General features: G+C 33.5%; 3 protein-coding genes and 1 pseudogene across 4 annotated transcripts; 2 read left to right on the top strand and 2 right to left on the bottom strand.

Moving 5' to 3' along the window:
• The first annotated feature begins 525 nt into the window (after positions 1-525).
• LOC116104943 (D-3-phosphoglycerate dehydrogenase 2, chloroplastic-like) lies at positions 526-4095 on the top strand. The gene is made up of 4 exons (XM_031391370.1): positions 526-1229; positions 2284-2660; positions 2751-2861; positions 2949-4095. Exons 1-4 carry the CDS (start codon positions 587-589, stop codon positions 3714-3716), a joined length of 1899 nt encoding a protein of 632 aa, XP_031247230.1. The 5' UTR covers positions 526-586; the 3' UTR covers positions 3717-4095.
• A 1054-nt stretch (positions 4096-5149) lies between these two features.
• On the bottom strand, positions 5150-17189 carry LOC116104946 (small nuclear ribonucleoprotein E-like). Of its 2 annotated transcripts, none has more exons than XM_031391373.1 (6): positions 17034-17189; positions 16903-16929; positions 16742-16804; positions 15464-15542; positions 15316-15361; positions 5150-5227 (listed from the first exon to the last, which is right to left on the bottom strand). In XM_031391373.1, exons 1-6 carry the CDS (start codon positions 17073-17075, stop codon positions 5218-5220), a joined length of 267 nt encoding a protein of 88 aa, XP_031247233.1. In that variant the 5' UTR covers positions 17076-17189; the 3' UTR covers positions 5150-5217. The 2 variants fall into 2 exon arrangements, with proteins under 2 accessions (XP_031247233.1, XP_031247232.1); XM_031391372.1 differs by lacking the exon at positions 5150-5227 and adding an exon at positions 14903-15179.
• Positions 5281-11410, bottom strand: LOC116104922 (annotated as a pseudogene).
• LOC116104944 (D-3-phosphoglycerate dehydrogenase 2, chloroplastic-like) lies at positions 11857-14586 on the top strand. Its single transcript, XM_031391371.1, has 3 exons — positions 11857-11893; positions 13252-13352; positions 13440-14586. Exons 1-3 carry the CDS (start codon positions 11857-11859, stop codon positions 14205-14207), a joined length of 906 nt encoding a protein of 301 aa, XP_031247231.1. The 3' UTR covers positions 14208-14586.
• Positions 17190-17428: the final 239 nt, after the last annotated feature.

The following is a 17428-nucleotide window of genomic DNA, read 5'->3' as shown; positions in this document are numbered from 1 at the left end:
CCATTAATAAATGAAATTATAAAATATCAAAATGTTTGCTTCTTTATTACTTGAAATTGAGTTTTCCTCCAATAGTCTCCATCAAGAGTGTGACAAAACGGGGGGAATACTTCACTCTATTTACCAACCAATTTATGATGAAATTAATGAAAATTTATAATCATAATTAAAAATAAACTAATTTTGCTTCCATCAAATTATGTTCATATATTCAAACCTGAAACCGTATGTTGAACCACAAATCCTAATGTTTGTTCTACCATTTGAACTATCACTTAATATAAAAATGATCTATTTTTAGTGTAATCTTTTTAAAATCAACTAATTTTTGACCTATGCAAGTAACAGAAAACTCTCTGAATGAACTTTGTTTAGCATAATTTTGTACAATTATACTGTACGACTAAAATTTAATGTACATACATTTTTTATACATCCGTCTTACCGAAAACTCTGACGTAATTACTGTCTATTCTTAGTTAATTACTTTTTGTGGTTGCAACCTTTACTATAAAGATCCCAACACCCATCTCTCTCCGATGCACCAACTCTCAACAGAAATCCTTCCAATCAATCCTCCATTTCAATGGCTACTCCTATTGCTTCTTCTTCCTCTTCTTCTTCAACCAAACCCTTCTTTACACCTCTCTTTTCCTCCTCACCTTCACCTTCTTCCTCACGACCATCTTCCCTCCTTTCCTTCCACCAACACCCCACCTCCACGCCCACCTCCCTCAAGCTCTCCCATTCTCACCGTAATTCTCATTCATTATCCGTCGCAAACGCCCTGAAAACTGAAGAGGTCATCTCCTTGTCCAACTTCGAGAATCTTGAAGATTTGATTTCGGAAGACAGGCCTTCCATCCTGGTCTCCGAGAAGCTTGGAGACGCCGGTCTTCAGGTTTTGAGTGGCTTCGGGAAAGTTGAATGTTGCTACGATCTTTCTCCTGAGGAGCTTTGCGCTAGGATCTCGAAATTTGATTCGCTAATTGTGAGGAGTGGCACCAAGGTTACCCGGCAGGTTTTTGAGGCCGCCAAGGGGAGGTTGAAGGTGGTCGGCCGAGCTGGTGTTGGCATTGACAATGTGGATCTCCATGCCGCCACGGAGTTCGGGTGCCTGGTGGTTAACGCCCCCACCGCCAACACGGTGGCCGCCGCTGAACATGGCATCGCGTTGCTTGCTGCCATGGCCAGAAATGTTGCTCAGGCTGATGCTTCCATGAAATCTGGTAACTATAATTTTCTTTTTTCATTTTTTAATTGAAGTTGTTTGAATTTTATTCTTAAAAATTCACAGTGGCAATGTTTTATAATAATCACGTCAAATACAAAATTAAAATCTTATTCTTATGTTAAATTATGGTTAATCTATACATATTTATATAATCCAATTTAAGGTTACCCTATTAGTCAACCCTTAAAATTATGATATAAGAATCATAATCAAAGGGGGCAGGGTTTACCACCACGGATGATACAAGATCAAAGAAAGATCTAACATGATCTATAAAGTTCAAGTTTCTATGATGATAAAAAGAGTAAGAGGAGGATCTAGCATGATTTATCTCGTTCGAGTCTTCTTGAAGATAAAAGAACAAGAATATGATCTAATATGGTCTTTCAAGTTCGAATACTAATAAAGATGACCATTAGAACTCTTACTATTTTATTTACTAAAATGAATTATTTCTAGTGCTTAAAGGAAGAATAATTTTAGTTTTTATTTGATTGGTTGATCTGGATCGCATAAAATTTATTCTTTTGTTTCAAGAAAGTTACTTTTCTAACGGTAAATTATTTAGCGTAATCGATTTTCCACTTTTATGGTTAATCTAATACTGTCAATTTGGGCAGTTGGTGCTTTGAATTATTTATCATATGTTGCTTTCATAAACAATTGGAAATATCAGAAAGATGCTGTTCCACAGACCCCTTTTTTTTTAAAGAAAAATAAGAGAGTTGGTAAAATACGGAACCAAAATTAATTGCAAATAGAACCCTATTTTTCAAACCATATCTTTATGTAACACAGTCAATTTGATAATGTTTCTTGACTGAGGTGACTGCTCACCAAATATCACTTTGAAACTTTTGGATCTGATCTGCCCACCAAATGCAAATGTCATTTTAAACATGCTTACTATTTGCTGATGCTTATCAAAAACTTATCTTAAAATTTTATGACTTACTTGTTTTAAGAAGTTTTGCAATATAATCTTGTTAGGTTGATTTGACAAGTTAAAAACACCAGAAACGCTAATATAGATTGGTGGAATGTGACAGGAAAATGGCAGAGGAACAAATATGTGGGAGTATCACTGGTTGGAAAGACATTGGCAGTGATGGGATTTGGGAAAGTTGGGTCAGAAGTTGCAAGACGTGCAAAGGGTTTGGGCATGAATGTTATTGCTCATGATCCATATTGCCCAGCTGACAGAGCCCGTGCCATTGGTGTTGATTTGGTCTCTTTTGATCAGGCTCTTGCTACTGCAGATTTCATCTCCCTCCATATGCCTCTCACTCCCACCACTGCTAAGATTTTCAATGACCAAACTTTTGCTAAAATGAAGAAGGGTGTTCGCATCGTTAATGTCGCCAGAGGTGGAGTTATCGATGAAGATGCATTAGTCAGAGCTCTTGATAATGGAACAGTTGCTCAGGTATGATTCATTCCTAGTCATATTATGTTAACAAATGACATTATGGTGAAACTTTTGTACCTAATATTGATGTGTAATGGCACAAAACAGGCTGCGCTCGACGTGTTCTGTCAAGAACCACCAGCAAAAGACAGTAAGCTAGTGCAACATGAGAATGTTACTGTCACACCTCATCTTGGAGCTAGCACCAAGGAAGCACAGGTATGATGTTTCGATTGGCTCTTTTCAGAAATCTGGATCTAAATTTATCCTTCGCTAATACATAGATGTGTACGTACCACGTATCAGGAAGGAGTAGCTATTGAAATAGCAGAGGCTGTTGTTGGAGCGTTGAACGGGGAGCTTTCTGCTACTGCTGTTAATGCTCCAATGGTTCCTGCTGAAGTCTTGTCAGAGTTGGCTCCTTATGTTGTGCTAGCTGAGAAGCTTGGTAGGTTAGCTGTGCAGTTGGTCTCTGGTGGGAGTGGAATCAAATCTGTGAAGGTGACTTATCGATCATCTCGAAACCCAGATGACTTGGACACGAGAATTCTCCGAGCCATGATCACAAAAGGCATCATTGAACCGATATCATCCTCATTTATCAATCTGGTAAATGCAGATTTCACAGCTAAACAGAAAGGCCTCCGCATTAGTGAAGAACGCGTGGTCGTGGACTCATCCCCAGAGGTCCCCATCGATTCAATCCAGCTGCATGTATCCAGTGTTGATTCTAAGTTTGCTAGCTCTATTTCAGACAATGGAGATATAAGCGTTGAGGGTAAAGTGAAATATGGGGTACCTCACTTGACATGTGTCGGAGCATTTGCCGTGGATGTGAGCCTGGAAGGGAACCTAATTCTGTGCAGGCAGGTGGATCAACCGGGCATGATTGGCAAGGTTGGTAACATACTTGCAAAGCACAATGTGAATGTCAACTTCATGAGTGTAGGGAGAACTTACAGGAGAAAACAAGCTGTCATGGCAATCGGCATCGATGAAGAACCGAACAAGGAGGCTCTCAACGAAATAGGGGATGTGCCTGCCATTGAAGAGTTTGTGTTCCTTGAATTATAGATAAAGACATCTAGGAACATGTTTACCTACTGGTTATGCAATAAGTAACCAGATAATATGGCTGCCTGCCAACAGAAGAGAAAAAATATGAAAGGAAATAAATGGTAGTAGTATCTATATCTATGGTGAGTTGGTGCCATTTTGATTTCTTTCAAGTCAAAACTGTTGTTGTAGTAGTATTAGTAGTAATAATTGATTTTTTATTTTTATTTTTTAGTGGTGGTGGTTGTAACAGGAGTAGTTCTAAGTTTTAATAAAGGTGTGCATGACTGAAGTCCTTTCCATATCCTAGTAAATGGAAAATGAAAAGATTTCCAGTTTGTAATAGTGTTATTTCTTAGAAGTGCTTATAAGCAATTAGTATTATGTTTAATGGTTATGTTAATGTCGTATTCAATTTATTCATTTTCCATTTTAAGACCAGAAAATCTCTCCTACAACAAAACTTTCAAGGATACAGTAGCCATAGCCAAGTATTGACTTGATCACTTTCTTAATTTCAATCTATTAAGATTATAGTTTCTCATCTCCATTTTCCGTATTTAATGTAGAATTCATCAATTCAATTTTTTCTTTTTTCCACTCAAAGTAAATTCAAGTATTCACGATAACTTAGCCTAAATAAATCTCTCTTCTATTCAAAATAAGCACAAGATTAATCATTATCCACTTATGTATCGAGTAAAACCTTAAGATTTAGGAAAACCATGGAAAAGGTTAAGGGGATGTTTGTCTAAGCTTATAAACTGGTCAAACTAGTTTATAAGCTCTAAAATTAAACTATTTGTTTGTTTATAACTTTTTTTAATTTTAAATTGAGATTATAAGCTAAAAAAAAATAAGTTAAATGGAGGTACTTTTTTTTTTTTTTTTTTCTTATAAGTACTCTGCTTATAAGCTATTTGACCAAATATATTACCACATTATCCTTATTAATCTTAAAATTTCATAGTATACCATTATTTAATGTAGTACCCTTTTTAGTCATTTTTATAATAAAATGTACTTATAAACCAGATTTTATCAAACACGTCAATTACTATCATCACTTATAAGTACTTCAACTAAACACGAATTGCTTAAAATTTCAAATGCTTATAAGTTAAAATTAGCTTAAAATTACTTGTTGCTTATAAGCTATTTTTATACCTCGGACAAACACCCCTCCAAATAAATCTCTCTTCTATTCAAAAATAGCACAAGATTAATCATCTCCACTTATGTATTGAGTAAAACCTTAGATTTAGGAAAACCATGGAAAAGGATCACATATAATCTCATAAAATGGGGATAAAATGTGCAGACAGAATGTCATACAAATAGCTATACATCCATGGTCAGTCTCCGGAGGATTCATCATTACAAAGGCATCGTAATTGAAAGCTTAGCAGTGAAATTCCAATTTCTGCTTGATTGATGACTAGAAAATCCAGAAAAAGATTGACTGCAAAAGGAAGAAAGAGTAACTTTGCCATATCACAACCCACCATCACCTCAGTTATCATTTTCCCCTGGACATAAAAAAAATGTTTTCTCGAGACAGTTAATTTTGAAAAAAAATAGTTCATGCATGAAAAGAATATAGAAGAAACTTATGTGTGTGCATATCGGTGAATTGGAGAGAGAGAGAGATAACATACGTATTCATCATCAGAGTTTAATTGTCTCCCTTCAAGGATCCTCCCTACCCAACATCAAGATTTAGTTACATAGTGAACTAACAAAAATACGAGTAGTCATTTGTAACTCTTTTTTTTTTCTTGACAACGTTATATATGCAACTCCCCGTGACTTTTTAGTCTTCTTCTTACATTAACTTCTTCAGCATCATCCAAAACCAAATTCATGTACTCATCAAATCCCTAAAGAAAAGAGGTTCAGAATATAATTTTTAGAAAAATGAGAAACAGCCTCAAAAAGAAACATTGTACAGAACTCAACTCAAAGCATACAATTTACTATCCAGCTGCAAGCAAACTGAAATGAGTAGTATTCATATCATACATTGTAATTTCCCTCAGCAGATAAACTAGATAAAGATCCTTGGTATCATTTTTTATCTAACAGTCAGTATGTCTACCAGATCACTTTACTTCTTCAACACATATATAATATATCAAGAATAATACCCTATTATTTCTGTAACGAATTGCTTGTTCCTTCTCTCAGTAAAAACAGATTACATTGCTATTAGAGGTAGACATGTTTCCTAGATCTACAGATATATAACACCTCAGATGTTATCAAAAATAGAAGGAAAAAAAAATGTTTAATGTCGATATCTGATTACACCACAGTTACAAAACTGAGAGCAAATATAGAAAGGAAAACAAAGAAATATTTAAGACCCTAAGTATAAAGTGTTATTAAACAGGCATTTGGACTCACACTCAGTCAATGTCGGATGGTTAAAAGAAAAAAGCATTTGGTGGGAGGAATTCACTGCCAGTGACCAAGAACAGTTTGCAACCATTTCATCTTTTAAAAACCCACATAGCATTAATCACATAAAGCATATCATCGTAGGACTGATGAGTTATGCTACAATAGACATAAACAGATGGAATAGACTACTCTGAAGATTTTGAGACATAGAAGCCATCAATGATATAGATATCAATTCTAGTAAAACTTTAATTTCACCTAATGATGAAGACAAAATCAAGAAATTATTTGCAGTCTATATAAGATGTGTAAAAGTTTCAAGATGGACTGCTTAATGAAAGAAAATAAAATACATTGTGTGTCATATAAAGGTTTAGGATCTTTTTAACATAATGAGACACAAATTCTCAATCATCCATTCATTTCATTCAATGGTTATTATTCAACAAGCAAAAAGACAATTAATATTCCGAACTCAGCAATTGAAATGGTTGGCAATTAAGTCAAAATTTTAAGTTAAAAGCCACGAAACATATGAAATTCGTCCCATATTTTTCCAACACCATTTAAGTGAAGAATCTCGACAGGGTATAGTTTAATCTTGCAATAACAAATTTTAAACAAAAGAAATTATTAAAACAACTACATAATACGGCCTTCGCCTCAAATCTTTCTGCTCAAACAGCCAAATCTGAATGCGAGCTTTCTGCAAAAATTAAACCATTAGGAAAGGAAAGTGGGAAACAAGATACAGCTTATACGAAAAAGAACAAAGAGAAAAACATGAAAATTGACCTTACGCTTTGGAGAAACCTGAAAATCAGGTTCTGCAGCAACAAAACCAGAATACAAAGAATATGTTAACTATATGAAAATAATAAAAAAGAATAAATTGTGGGTAAATGATGAAGAAAAGAAGCATATTACAATGGGTTGGGTCATGATCCTCTGACTTTAGTGCTGGCCATGGTTGCTCTGCGCCTTCACTCCACAACTTGTTCTTTTGTTCTTCTCTGTTCACAAATGCTTAATGCGAAGTGTGAAGTGAGTCGGTACCCTGCTAAACCCTAAAACCCAATAAATGTCTAATTGACCATTTTACCCTGAGAAATGTGTCCTAACTTTTCATTCATCCTATATATTACAATACTCAATTTAATTTTCAATTCATCTTATTATATTGTATACATCAATTTGTAAATATGGCCGAACCCAAGTTTGGCATAAAAAGGTTGATACCCAAAAGTTTGAAAATACAACAATACTTTTTTTATATTTATTAGGGATTTCTATCTGCTAAAAGAAGTATAGTATTTCATCTACAGCATAAATTTTTAAATTTTAAATCTTTTTCTCCGTATCCATTCTCACCCCAAGCCGTTTGCACAGTCCTTTTGCGTCATCATCGATTTTTTGACCAGATTTAGCATTTTTCTGAAGTTCGGTGATAAACAGTGGCATTGGCCCTTGCTGGCGCACGTTGGGAATGGAGATCGTGGGTATTCCATCTTTTCACTTTTTTTGTCTTTTAGCAGGTGGAAATTCCTAACAGAATAGATAGAAAGTGGGTGTTTGTCATTCTAAACTTTTGGGTACCACTTTGTCATACAACAAACTGGGTATGTGTAGTCGTCCCTGTAAATAATATCAAACTAGTTTGTAAAATGAGTTTTTATAGATTACATATTCTTTTTTTTCAAATTACATGTGCTATAAAATACATTAAAAATTTACACATTAATTTATGTAAACATGTTTCTTTGAATGTTTTATACTTACTCATATATTGTTTTATTCTATACATCAAAGTGAGATATATAGTTTCCTTTTATAACTGTTCTTATATAAATTATGTTATTCATTTTAATTTTTAATTTTTTTATAATCGAGGTGTTCGGGCCAGCTTTGCACGCACCTCAACTAATCCTCAGAGTTTATTGAACCACTCTATAAACCCAAGATTAAGTAAACAATATTATTGTAGTAAGTGACCTCAAGATTTGAACCTAGGAACTCAAAAAAGAGAACAACCTCTTTACTACCAAACTAATCACTTAGGGTTTACATTTTAAATTTGTATCCCATTTTTATATCCTAAGTGACATGTCATTAATTTATAATTGTTATGAGAAATGTAATGATGTATTTATGTTTATAATCTCAAAACGTGTCACATCATTAATGTAAATTTGATGTAAAAACTTTGTATAATAATACTTGCTCATATAAAAGACTTGAGAGGTGTTCAATTGAGTTAATGCCCATGAAAAGGAAATTAAAAAGAAAGTATAGGACGAGTACAACATATTATCTATACCTCCATTTAATAAATAGTTGTTAACGCATGCTTTGGATATATAGGTGCAAAAATGATTAGAACTAAGGCGTCGGGCATTCGAATTTTGAACTTTTGGGCTATTTGGTAATTGTCACTAGTCTTGGCGACCATCAATGAATCTTAGTCCAATTACGGCTCAGTCACGCCGCGATCTAGGTTGAAGATCTCCGCGAGTCGTAGTATTGGAATAGTGGTGGTAATGGTCATAGCTCAATAATAGGCGATGTTAGTATTGTGTTTCACGCATTTTGGACATGAAAATTAGAAAAATGATTATTAAGATATAGGCATAAGGTAGAAAATAAACAATTAAAATATTAACTTATTAATGTAAAAATGATAGAAAATTACAAACTCCTTTTGCTATTAAAGCTTTATGTTGAAACTTGGAGTCTAGATTATTCAAAAGAGAATGAAAAACTCAAAATAATCCACCCAGCCAAAATGAGAAAGAGCCGAGATAGTGCTTTTTGTTTTCAATTGTTGCAATTGCATTAAAATAGTATATTCTTAATTTATATATTTAATTCATAATTAGACCAAATTTTAGTTCTATTAAATATTCTAACCCTTTAAAATAAAAATAATGCACTTTTGCCCCCATCATTGAATCCAATTCAATAATAATATTTAACAAATCTTTATTACTATTGGTTAGTGCTAACTACCCATGGATAATCATTTCTCACCAATACATTAATTCGGATGCAACCGTTTACGTCCGAACATCATTAATCTGATTAATGATATGTATTACTCTCTCATTGAGCTTGGTTTTATGTGATCTAGCCGTGGGCCTAATATCTGATTTTGGTATGTTTCATTATAACTCTTTATAATCGAAACTCACACTGATTATGGTAGATGTCTAGCAACGTTCCATAACCCCTAAACCACAATGAAGTGTAAACTCCAATGAACCTATTCTGATTGTACGTACCCTGTAGTCAAATCCCTCCATTATCTAATCCCGATTAAGAATGGTTCATGGTATGTCAAAAACTTTAACTTAATCTTAATCGAATTCTCAATCGATACAATGAAACTCGTCAACATGAAACTACTTTTCATCTAACATTCATTATATTCTGGCCTGAAATTTCTCTTTTCCAATGTTTATTGACATTCGTTTGGGAACTCGAGATTAAACTATTTTGAGTTAACGGATCCCATCTTGACCATCACTTGTCCTCGCACATGGATAACATATGACCAAACCGACTTATTACACAAGACATGACTAGTCTCGTGCTTATACACCATATGAACCATATGCATCCTATGTTGAATCCAACTGTGATGCCTCAAGTCTAAGGATAAGTAGAATACTAGCACAATTGACCACATCCATGTGATTCATCATAATTTGTCATATTCGATAAACAATTCACTAACCGTTTATCCATGCTAATGTCTTAGTGACATACCTATTATAATCATGCACACTAATACCATCACATGATATTCAATGGAGACATTCAATATGCCTATTATGCAATGTTATTGCCCAATTAACATTACTTGCGTAAAGAATTCTTTGATGATTTGATCTTCTGAAGATCCGTGTCATCCAGACATTTCACATGTAATATTAAATATAATATAATATAAATGAAGCAGAAAATCAACATGTGAAATAACATTTTTATCTAAACAGTCAGTATGTCTACCAGATCACTTTACTTCTTCATAATATATATATCAAGAATAATACCCTAATTTCTGTAACGAGATGCTGTTCCTTCTCTCAGTAAAAACAGATCTTGCTATTAGAGGTAGACATGTTCCTAGATCTACAGATATATAACACTAGATGGATTATCAAAAATAGAGGAAAAAAAAAATGTTTAATGTCAGATCTGATTACAACCACAGTTACAAAAACTGAGAGCAAATATAGAAAAAGGAAAACAAAGAAATTTAAGACTTCCTAAGTTAAAGTGTTATTAAACAGGCATTTGGACTCACACTCAGTCAATGTCGGATGGTTAAAAGAAAAAGCATTTGTGGAGGAATTTACTGCCAGTGACCAAGAACAGTTTGCAACCATTTCTTTTCTAAAAACCCACATAGCATTAATCACAAAAGACATATCAACGTAGGACTGATGAGTTATGCTACATAGACTAGAAACAGATGGAATAAGACTACTCTGAAGATTTTGAGACATAGAAGCCTCAATGATATAGATATAATTTAGTAAAACTTTAATTTCACCTATGATGAAGACAAAATCAAGAAATATTTGCAGTCTATATAAGATGTGTAAAAGTTTCAAGATGGACTGCTTACTAAAAGAAAATAAAAACATTGTGTCAATATAAGGTTTAGGATCTTTTTAACATAAAATGAGACACAAATTCTCAATCATCCATTCAATTTCATTCAATGGTATTATTCAAAGCAAAAAGTAACAATTAATATCGAACTCAGCAATTGAAATGGTTGGCAATTAAGTCAAAATTTTAAGTTAAAAGACCACGAAACAATATGAAATTCGTCCCATATTTTTCCAACACATTTAAGTGAAGAATCTCGACGGGTATAGTTTAAATCTTGCAATAACAAATTTTAAACAAAAAAAATATTAAAACAATTACAAATACGGCCTTCGATCCTCAAATCTTTCTGCTCAAACAGCCAAATCTGAATGCGAGCTTTCTGCAAAAATTAAAACCATAGGAAGGAAAGTGGGAAACGAAGATAACAGCTTATACGAAAAAGAACAAAGAGAAAAACATGAAATTGACACTCAGCTTTGGAGAAACCTGAAAATCAGGTTCTGCAACAACAAAACCAGAATACAAAGAAATATGTTAATTATGAGAATAATAAAAAAAGAATTAAAATTTGTGGGTAAATGATGAAGAAAAAGCAATATTACAATGGGTTGGGTCATGATCCTCTGAACTTTAGTGCTGGCCATGGTTGCTGCTGCGCCTTCACTCCACAAACTTGTTCTTTTGTTCTTCTCTGTCACAAAGCTAATGCGAAGTGTGAAGTGAAATCGGTACCCTGCTAAACCTAAAACCCAATAATGTCTAATTGACCATTTTACCCGAGAAATGTGTCCTAACTTTTCATTTCATCATTATATTATAATAATCAATTTAATTTTCAATTATCTTATTATATTGTAAAACATCAATTTGTAAAATTGGCCGACCACACCCAAAGTTTGCATAAAAAATTGATACCAAAAGTTTGGAAATAATAAACAAATATTTGTTATATTATTAGGGATTTCTATCTGCTAAAAGACAGTATAATAATTTCATCTACAATCATAAAATTTTAAATTTTAAATCTTTTTCTCCGTATCCATTCTCACCCAAGCCCGTTTGCAGCTCTTTGTGTCATCGATCGATTTTTTGACCAGATTTAGCATTTTTCTTGAAGTTCGTGATAAACAGTGGCATGGCCCTTGCTGGGCACGTTGGAATGGAGATCGTGGGTATTCATCTTTTCACCATTTTGTTTTAGCAATGGAAATTCCTAACAGAAATGAGAAAGTGGTGTTTGTCTTCTAAACTTTTGGGTACCACTTTTTTTACAACAAACTTTGGGTATGTGTAGTCATCCTTGTAAAATAATACAAACTAGTTTGTAAAATGAGTTTTTATAAGATTACATATTTTTTTCAAATTACATGTGCTATAAAAATACATTAAAAATTTACACATTAATTTATGTAAAAAATATTGTTTCTTTAATTTTTATAATACTCATAAATATTGTTTTATTCTATAACATCAAGTGAGATATATAGTTTCCTTTTAACTGTTCTTATATAATATGTTATACATTTTAATTTTTTTTTTTTTATAATCGAGGTGTCCGGGCCAGTTTGCACGCACTTCAACTATCATCGGGATCATTGAACACTCTATAACCAAAGGACTAGATAAACTATAATTATGTAGTAAGTGACCTCAAGATTTGAACCTAGGAACTCAAAAAAGGAGCAAACTCTTTAACTACCAAACTAATCACCTAGGGTTTACATTTTAAATTTGTATCCAATTTTATATCCTAAGTGACATGTCGTTAATTTATATTGTTATGTGAATGTAATGATGTATTTATGTTATAAACTCAAAAAAGTGTCACATCATTAAGATGTAAAATTTGATGTAAAACTTTGTATAATAATACTTGCTCATATTAAAAGACTTGAGAGGTGTTCAATTGAGGTTAATGCACATGAAAAGGAAATTAAAAAGAAAGTATAGGACGAGTACAACATATTATCTGTACCTCCATTTAATATGTTAACATTACAGATTAAGTTGTTAACGCATGCTTTGGATATATAGGTGCAAAATGATTAGAACTAGGGCGTCGGGCATTCGAATTTTGAACTTTTGGGCTATTTGGTAATTGTTACTAGTCTTGGCGCCATCAATGAATCTTAGTCCAATTACGGCTCAAGTCACGACGTGATCTAGTTGAAGATCTCCGCGAGTCGGTATTGGGTAGTGGTGGTAATGGTCATAGCTAATAATAGGTGATGTTAGTGTTGTGTTTCAACTTTTGGACAAGAAATGAAAGAAATGATGATTAAGATGATGAACATAAGGTAGAAAAAACAATTAAAACATTAACTTATTTAATGATAGAAAATTACAAACTCTTTTTGCTATTAAAAGCTTATGTTGAAAATTGGAGTCTAATTTTCAAAAGAGAATGAAAAACTCAAAATAAAATCACCCAAGCCAAAGATGAGAGAGAGCGAGAGAGTGAGAGAGAAAATGAGAGATTCTTTTTGTTTCAATTGTTACATGCATTAAAAAGTATAATACTTATTTATAGACGTGTTCTGTCAAGAACCACCAGCAAAAGACAGTAAGCTAGTGCAACATGAGAATGTTACTGTCACACCTCATCTTGGAGCTAGCACCAAGGAAGCACAGGTATGATGTTTCGATTGGCTCTTTTCAGAAATATGGATCTAAATTTATCCTTCGCTAATACATAGATGTGTACGTACCACGTATCAGGAAGGAGTAGCTATTGAAATAGCAGAGGCTGTTGTTGGAGCGTTGAACGGGGAGCTTTCTGCTACTGCTGTTAATGCTCCAATGGTTCCTGCTGAAGTCTTGTCAGAGTTGGCTCCTTATGTTGTGCTAGCTGAGAAGCTTGGTAGGTTAGCTGTGCAGTTGGTCTCTGGTGGGAGTGGAATCAAATCTGTGAAGGTGACTTATCGATCATCTCGAAACCCAGATGACTTGGACACGAGAATTCTCCGAGCCATGATCACAAAAGGCATCATTGAACCGATATCATCCTCATTTATCAATCTGGTAAATGCAGATTTCACAGCTAAACAGAAAGGCCTCCGCATTAGTGAAGAACGCGTGGTCGTGGACTCATCCCCAGAGGTCCCCATCGATTCAATCCAGCTGCATGTATCCAGTGTTGATTCTAAGTTTGCTAGCTCTATTTCAGACAATGGAGATATAAGCGTTGAGGGTAAAGTGAAATATGGGGTACCTCACTTGACATGTGTCGGAGCATTTGCCGTGGATGTGAGCCTGGAAGGGAACCTAATTCTGTGCAGGCAGGTGGATCAACCGGGCATGATTGGCAAGGTTGGTAACATACTTGCAAAGCACAATGTGAATGTCAACTTCATGAGTGTAGGGAGAACTTACAGGAGAAAACAAGCTGTCATGGCAATCGGCATCGATGAAGAACCGAACAAGGAGGCTCTCAACGAAATAGGGGATGTGCCTGCCATTGAAGAGTTTGTGTTCCTTGAATTATAGATAAAGACATCTAGGAACATGTTTACCTACTGGTTATGCAATAAGTAACCAGATAATATGGCTGCCTGCCAACAGAAGAGAAAAAATATGAAAGGAAATAAATGGTAGTAGTATCTATATCTATGGTGAGTTGGTGCCATTTTGATTTCTTTCAAGTCAAAACTGTTGTTGTAGTAGTATTAGTAGTAATAATTGATTTTTTATTTTTATTTTTTAGTGGTGGTGGTTGTAACAGGAGTAGTTCTAAGTTTTAATAAAGGTGTGCATGACTGAAGTCCTTTCCATATCCTAGTAAATGGAAAATGAAAAGATTTCCAGTTTGTAATAGTGTTATTTCTTAGAAGTGCTTATAAGCAATTAGTATTATGTTTAATGGTTATGTTAATGTCGTATTCAATTTATTCATTTTCCATTTTAAGACCAGAAAATCTCTCCTACAACAAAACTTTCAAGGATACAGTAGCCATAGCCAAGTATTGACTTGATCACTTTCTTAATTTCAATCTATTAAGATTATAGTTTCTCATCTCCATTTTCCGTATTTAATGTAGAATTCATCAATTCAATTTTTTCTTTTTTCCACTCAAAGTAAATTCAAGTATTCACGATAACTTAGCCTAAATAAATCTCTCTTCTATTCAAAATAAGCACAAGATTAATCATCATCCACTTATGTATTGAGTAAAACCTTAAGATTTAGGAAAACCATGGAAAAGGATCACATATAATCTCATAAAATGGGGATAAAATGTGCAGACAGAATGTCATACAAATAGCTATACATCCATGGTCAGTCTCCAGGAGGATTCATCATTACAAAAGGCATCGTAATTGAAAGCTTAGCAGTGAAATTCCAATATTCTGCTTGATTGATTGACTAGAGAAAATTCCAGAAAGAAGATTGACTACAAAAGGAAGAAAGAGTAACTTTGCCATATCACAAACCACCATCACCTCAGTTATCATTTTCCCCTGGACATAAAGAAAATGTTTTCTCATGAGACAGTTAATTTTGAGAAGAAAAATAGTTCATGCATGAAAAGGAATATAGAAAAGAAACTTATGTGTGTCAATATCGGTGAATTTGAGAGAGAGAGAGATAACATACGTATTCATCATCAGAGTTATATTGTCTCCCTTCAAGAGGATCCTCCCTACCCAACATCAAGATTTAGTTAACATAGTGAACTAACAAAAATACGAGTAGTCATTTGTAACTATTTTTTTTTCTTGACAACGTTATATATGCAACTCACCCAGTGACTTTTTAGTCTTCTTCTTTACATTAACTTCTTCAGCATCATCCAAAACCAAATTCATGTACTCATCAAATCCCTAAAAGAAAAGAGGTTCAGAATATAATTTTTAGAAAAATGAGAAACAGCCTCAAAAAAGAAACATTGTACAGAACATCAAACTCAAAGACATACAATTTACTATCCAGCTGCAAGCAAACATGAAATGAGTAGTATTCATATCAATACAATTGTAATTTCCCTCAGCAGATATAACTAGAATAAAGATGCCTTGGTATTCATTTTTTATCTAAACAGTCAGAATGTCTACCAGATCACTTTACTTCTTCATATATATATATCAAGAATAATACCCTATTATTTCTGTAACGAGATTGCTTGTTCCTTCTCTCAGTAAAAACAGATTACATTGCTATTAGAGGTAGACATGTTTCCTAGATCTACAGATATATAACACCTCAGATGGATTATCAAAAATAGAAGGAAAAAAAAATGTTTAATGTCGAGATTCTGATTACAACCACAGTTACAAAAACTGAAGAGCAAATATAGAAAAAGAGAAAACAAAGAAATATTTAAGACTTCCTAAGTATAAAGTGTTATTAAACAGGCATTTGGACTCACACTCAGTCAATGTCGGATGGTTAAAAGAAAAAAGCATTTGGAGGAATTTACTGCCAGTGACCAAGAACAGTTTGCAACCATTTCATCTTTTCTAAAAACCCACATAGCATTAATCACATAAAGACATATCAACGTAGGACTGATGAGTTATGCTACAATAGACTAGAAACAGATGGAATAAAGACTACTCTGAAGATTTTGAGACATAGAAGCCGTCAATTGATATAGATATCAATTCTAGTAAAACTTTAATTTCACCTAATGATGAAGACAAAATCAAGAAATTATTTGCAGTCTATATAAGATGTGTAAAAGTTTCAAGATGGACTGCTTAATGAAAGAAAATAAAATACATTGTGTCAATAATAAAGGTTTAGGATCTTTTTAACATAAAATGAGACACAAATTCTCAATCATCCATTCAATTTCATTCAATGGTTATTATTCAAAGCAAAAAAGTAACAATTAATATTCCGAACTCAGCAATTGAAATGGTTGGAAATTAAGTCAAAATTTTAAGTTAAAAGACCACGAAACAATATGAAATTCGTCCCATATTTTTCCAACACCATTTAAGTGAAGAATCTCGACGGGTATAGTTTAAATCTTGCAATAACAAATTTTAAACAAAAGAAAATTATTAAAACAACTTACAATAATACGGCCTTCGATCCTCAAATCTTTCTGCTCAAACAGCCAAATCTGAATGCGAGCTTTCTGCAAAAATTAAAACCATTAGGAAAGGAAAGTGGGAAACGAAGATAACAGCTTATACGAAAAAGAACAAAGAGAAAAACATGAAAATTGACACTTACGCTTTGGAGAAACCTGAAAATCAGGTTCTGCAACAACAAAACCAGAATACAAAGAAATATGTTAATTATGAGAAATAATAAAAAAGAATTAAAATTTGTGGGTAAATGATGAAGAAAATAAGCAATATTACAATGGGTTGGGTCATGATCCTCTGAACTTTAGTGCTGGCCATGGTTGCTGCTGCGCCTTCACTCCACAAACTTGTTCTTTTGTTCTTCTCTGTTCACAAATGCTTAATGCGAAGTGTGAAGTGAAGTCGGTACCCTGCTAAACCCTAAAACCCAATAAATGTCTAATTGACCATTTTACCCTGAGAAATGTGTCCTAACTTTTCATTTCATCCTATTATATTACAATACTTCAATTTAATTTTCAATTCATCTTATTATATTGTAATACATCAATTTGTAAAATAGGCCGAACCCAAAGTTTGGCATAAAAATAGGTTGATACCCAAAAAGTTTGAAAATAACAAACAAATACTTTTTGTTATATTTTATTAGGGATTTCTATCTGCTAAAAGAA

The sequence above is a fragment of the Pistacia vera genome, unplaced genomic scaffold, assembly GCF_008641045.1.
Source record: "Pistacia vera cultivar Batoury unplaced genomic scaffold, PisVer_v2 Contig489, whole genome shotgun sequence".
NCBI classification, from domain to species: domain Eukaryota; kingdom Viridiplantae; phylum Streptophyta; class Magnoliopsida; order Sapindales; family Anacardiaceae; genus Pistacia; species Pistacia vera.
Note: the sequence above shows the minus strand (reverse complement) of the source record. Positions and strands in the feature narration are given on the sequence as shown.

Excerpts from the sequence above, each read along its gene's own strand:
- LOC116104943 (XM_031391370.1), top strand. The coding sequence starts at position 587 with ATGGCTACTCCTATTGCTTCTTCTTCCTCTTCTTCTTCAACCAAACCC. Across the intron at positions 1,230-2,283 it reads TGATGCTTCCATGAAATCTG|GAAAATGGCAGAGGAACAAA; the intron begins GTAACTATAATT and ends GGAATGTGACAG. Across the intron at positions 2,862-2,948 it reads CTAGCACCAAGGAAGCACAG|GAAGGAGTAGCTATTGAAAT; the intron begins GTATGATGTTTC and ends ACCACGTATCAG.
- LOC116104946 (XM_031391373.1), bottom strand. The coding sequence starts at position 17,075 with ATGGCCAGCACTAAAGTTCAGAGGATCATGACCCAACCCATT. Across the intron at positions 16,930-17,033 it reads GGATCATGACCCAACCCATT|AACCTGATTTTCAGGTTTCT; the intron begins GTAATATTGCTT and ends TTGTTGTTGCAG. Across the intron at positions 15,362-15,463 it reads GAAGACTAAAAAGTCACTGG|GGAGGATCCTCTTGAAGGGA; the intron begins GTGAGTTGCATA and ends GATGTTGGGTAG.
- LOC116104944 (XM_031391371.1), top strand. The coding sequence starts at position 11,857 with ATGGCCCTTGCTGGGCACGTTGGAATGGAGATCGTGG. Across the intron at positions 11,894-13,251 it reads CGTTGGAATGGAGATCGTGG|ACGTGTTCTGTCAAGAACCA; the intron begins GTATTCATCTTT and ends ACTTATTTATAG. Across the intron at positions 13,353-13,439 it reads CTAGCACCAAGGAAGCACAG|GAAGGAGTAGCTATTGAAAT; the intron begins GTATGATGTTTC and ends ACCACGTATCAG.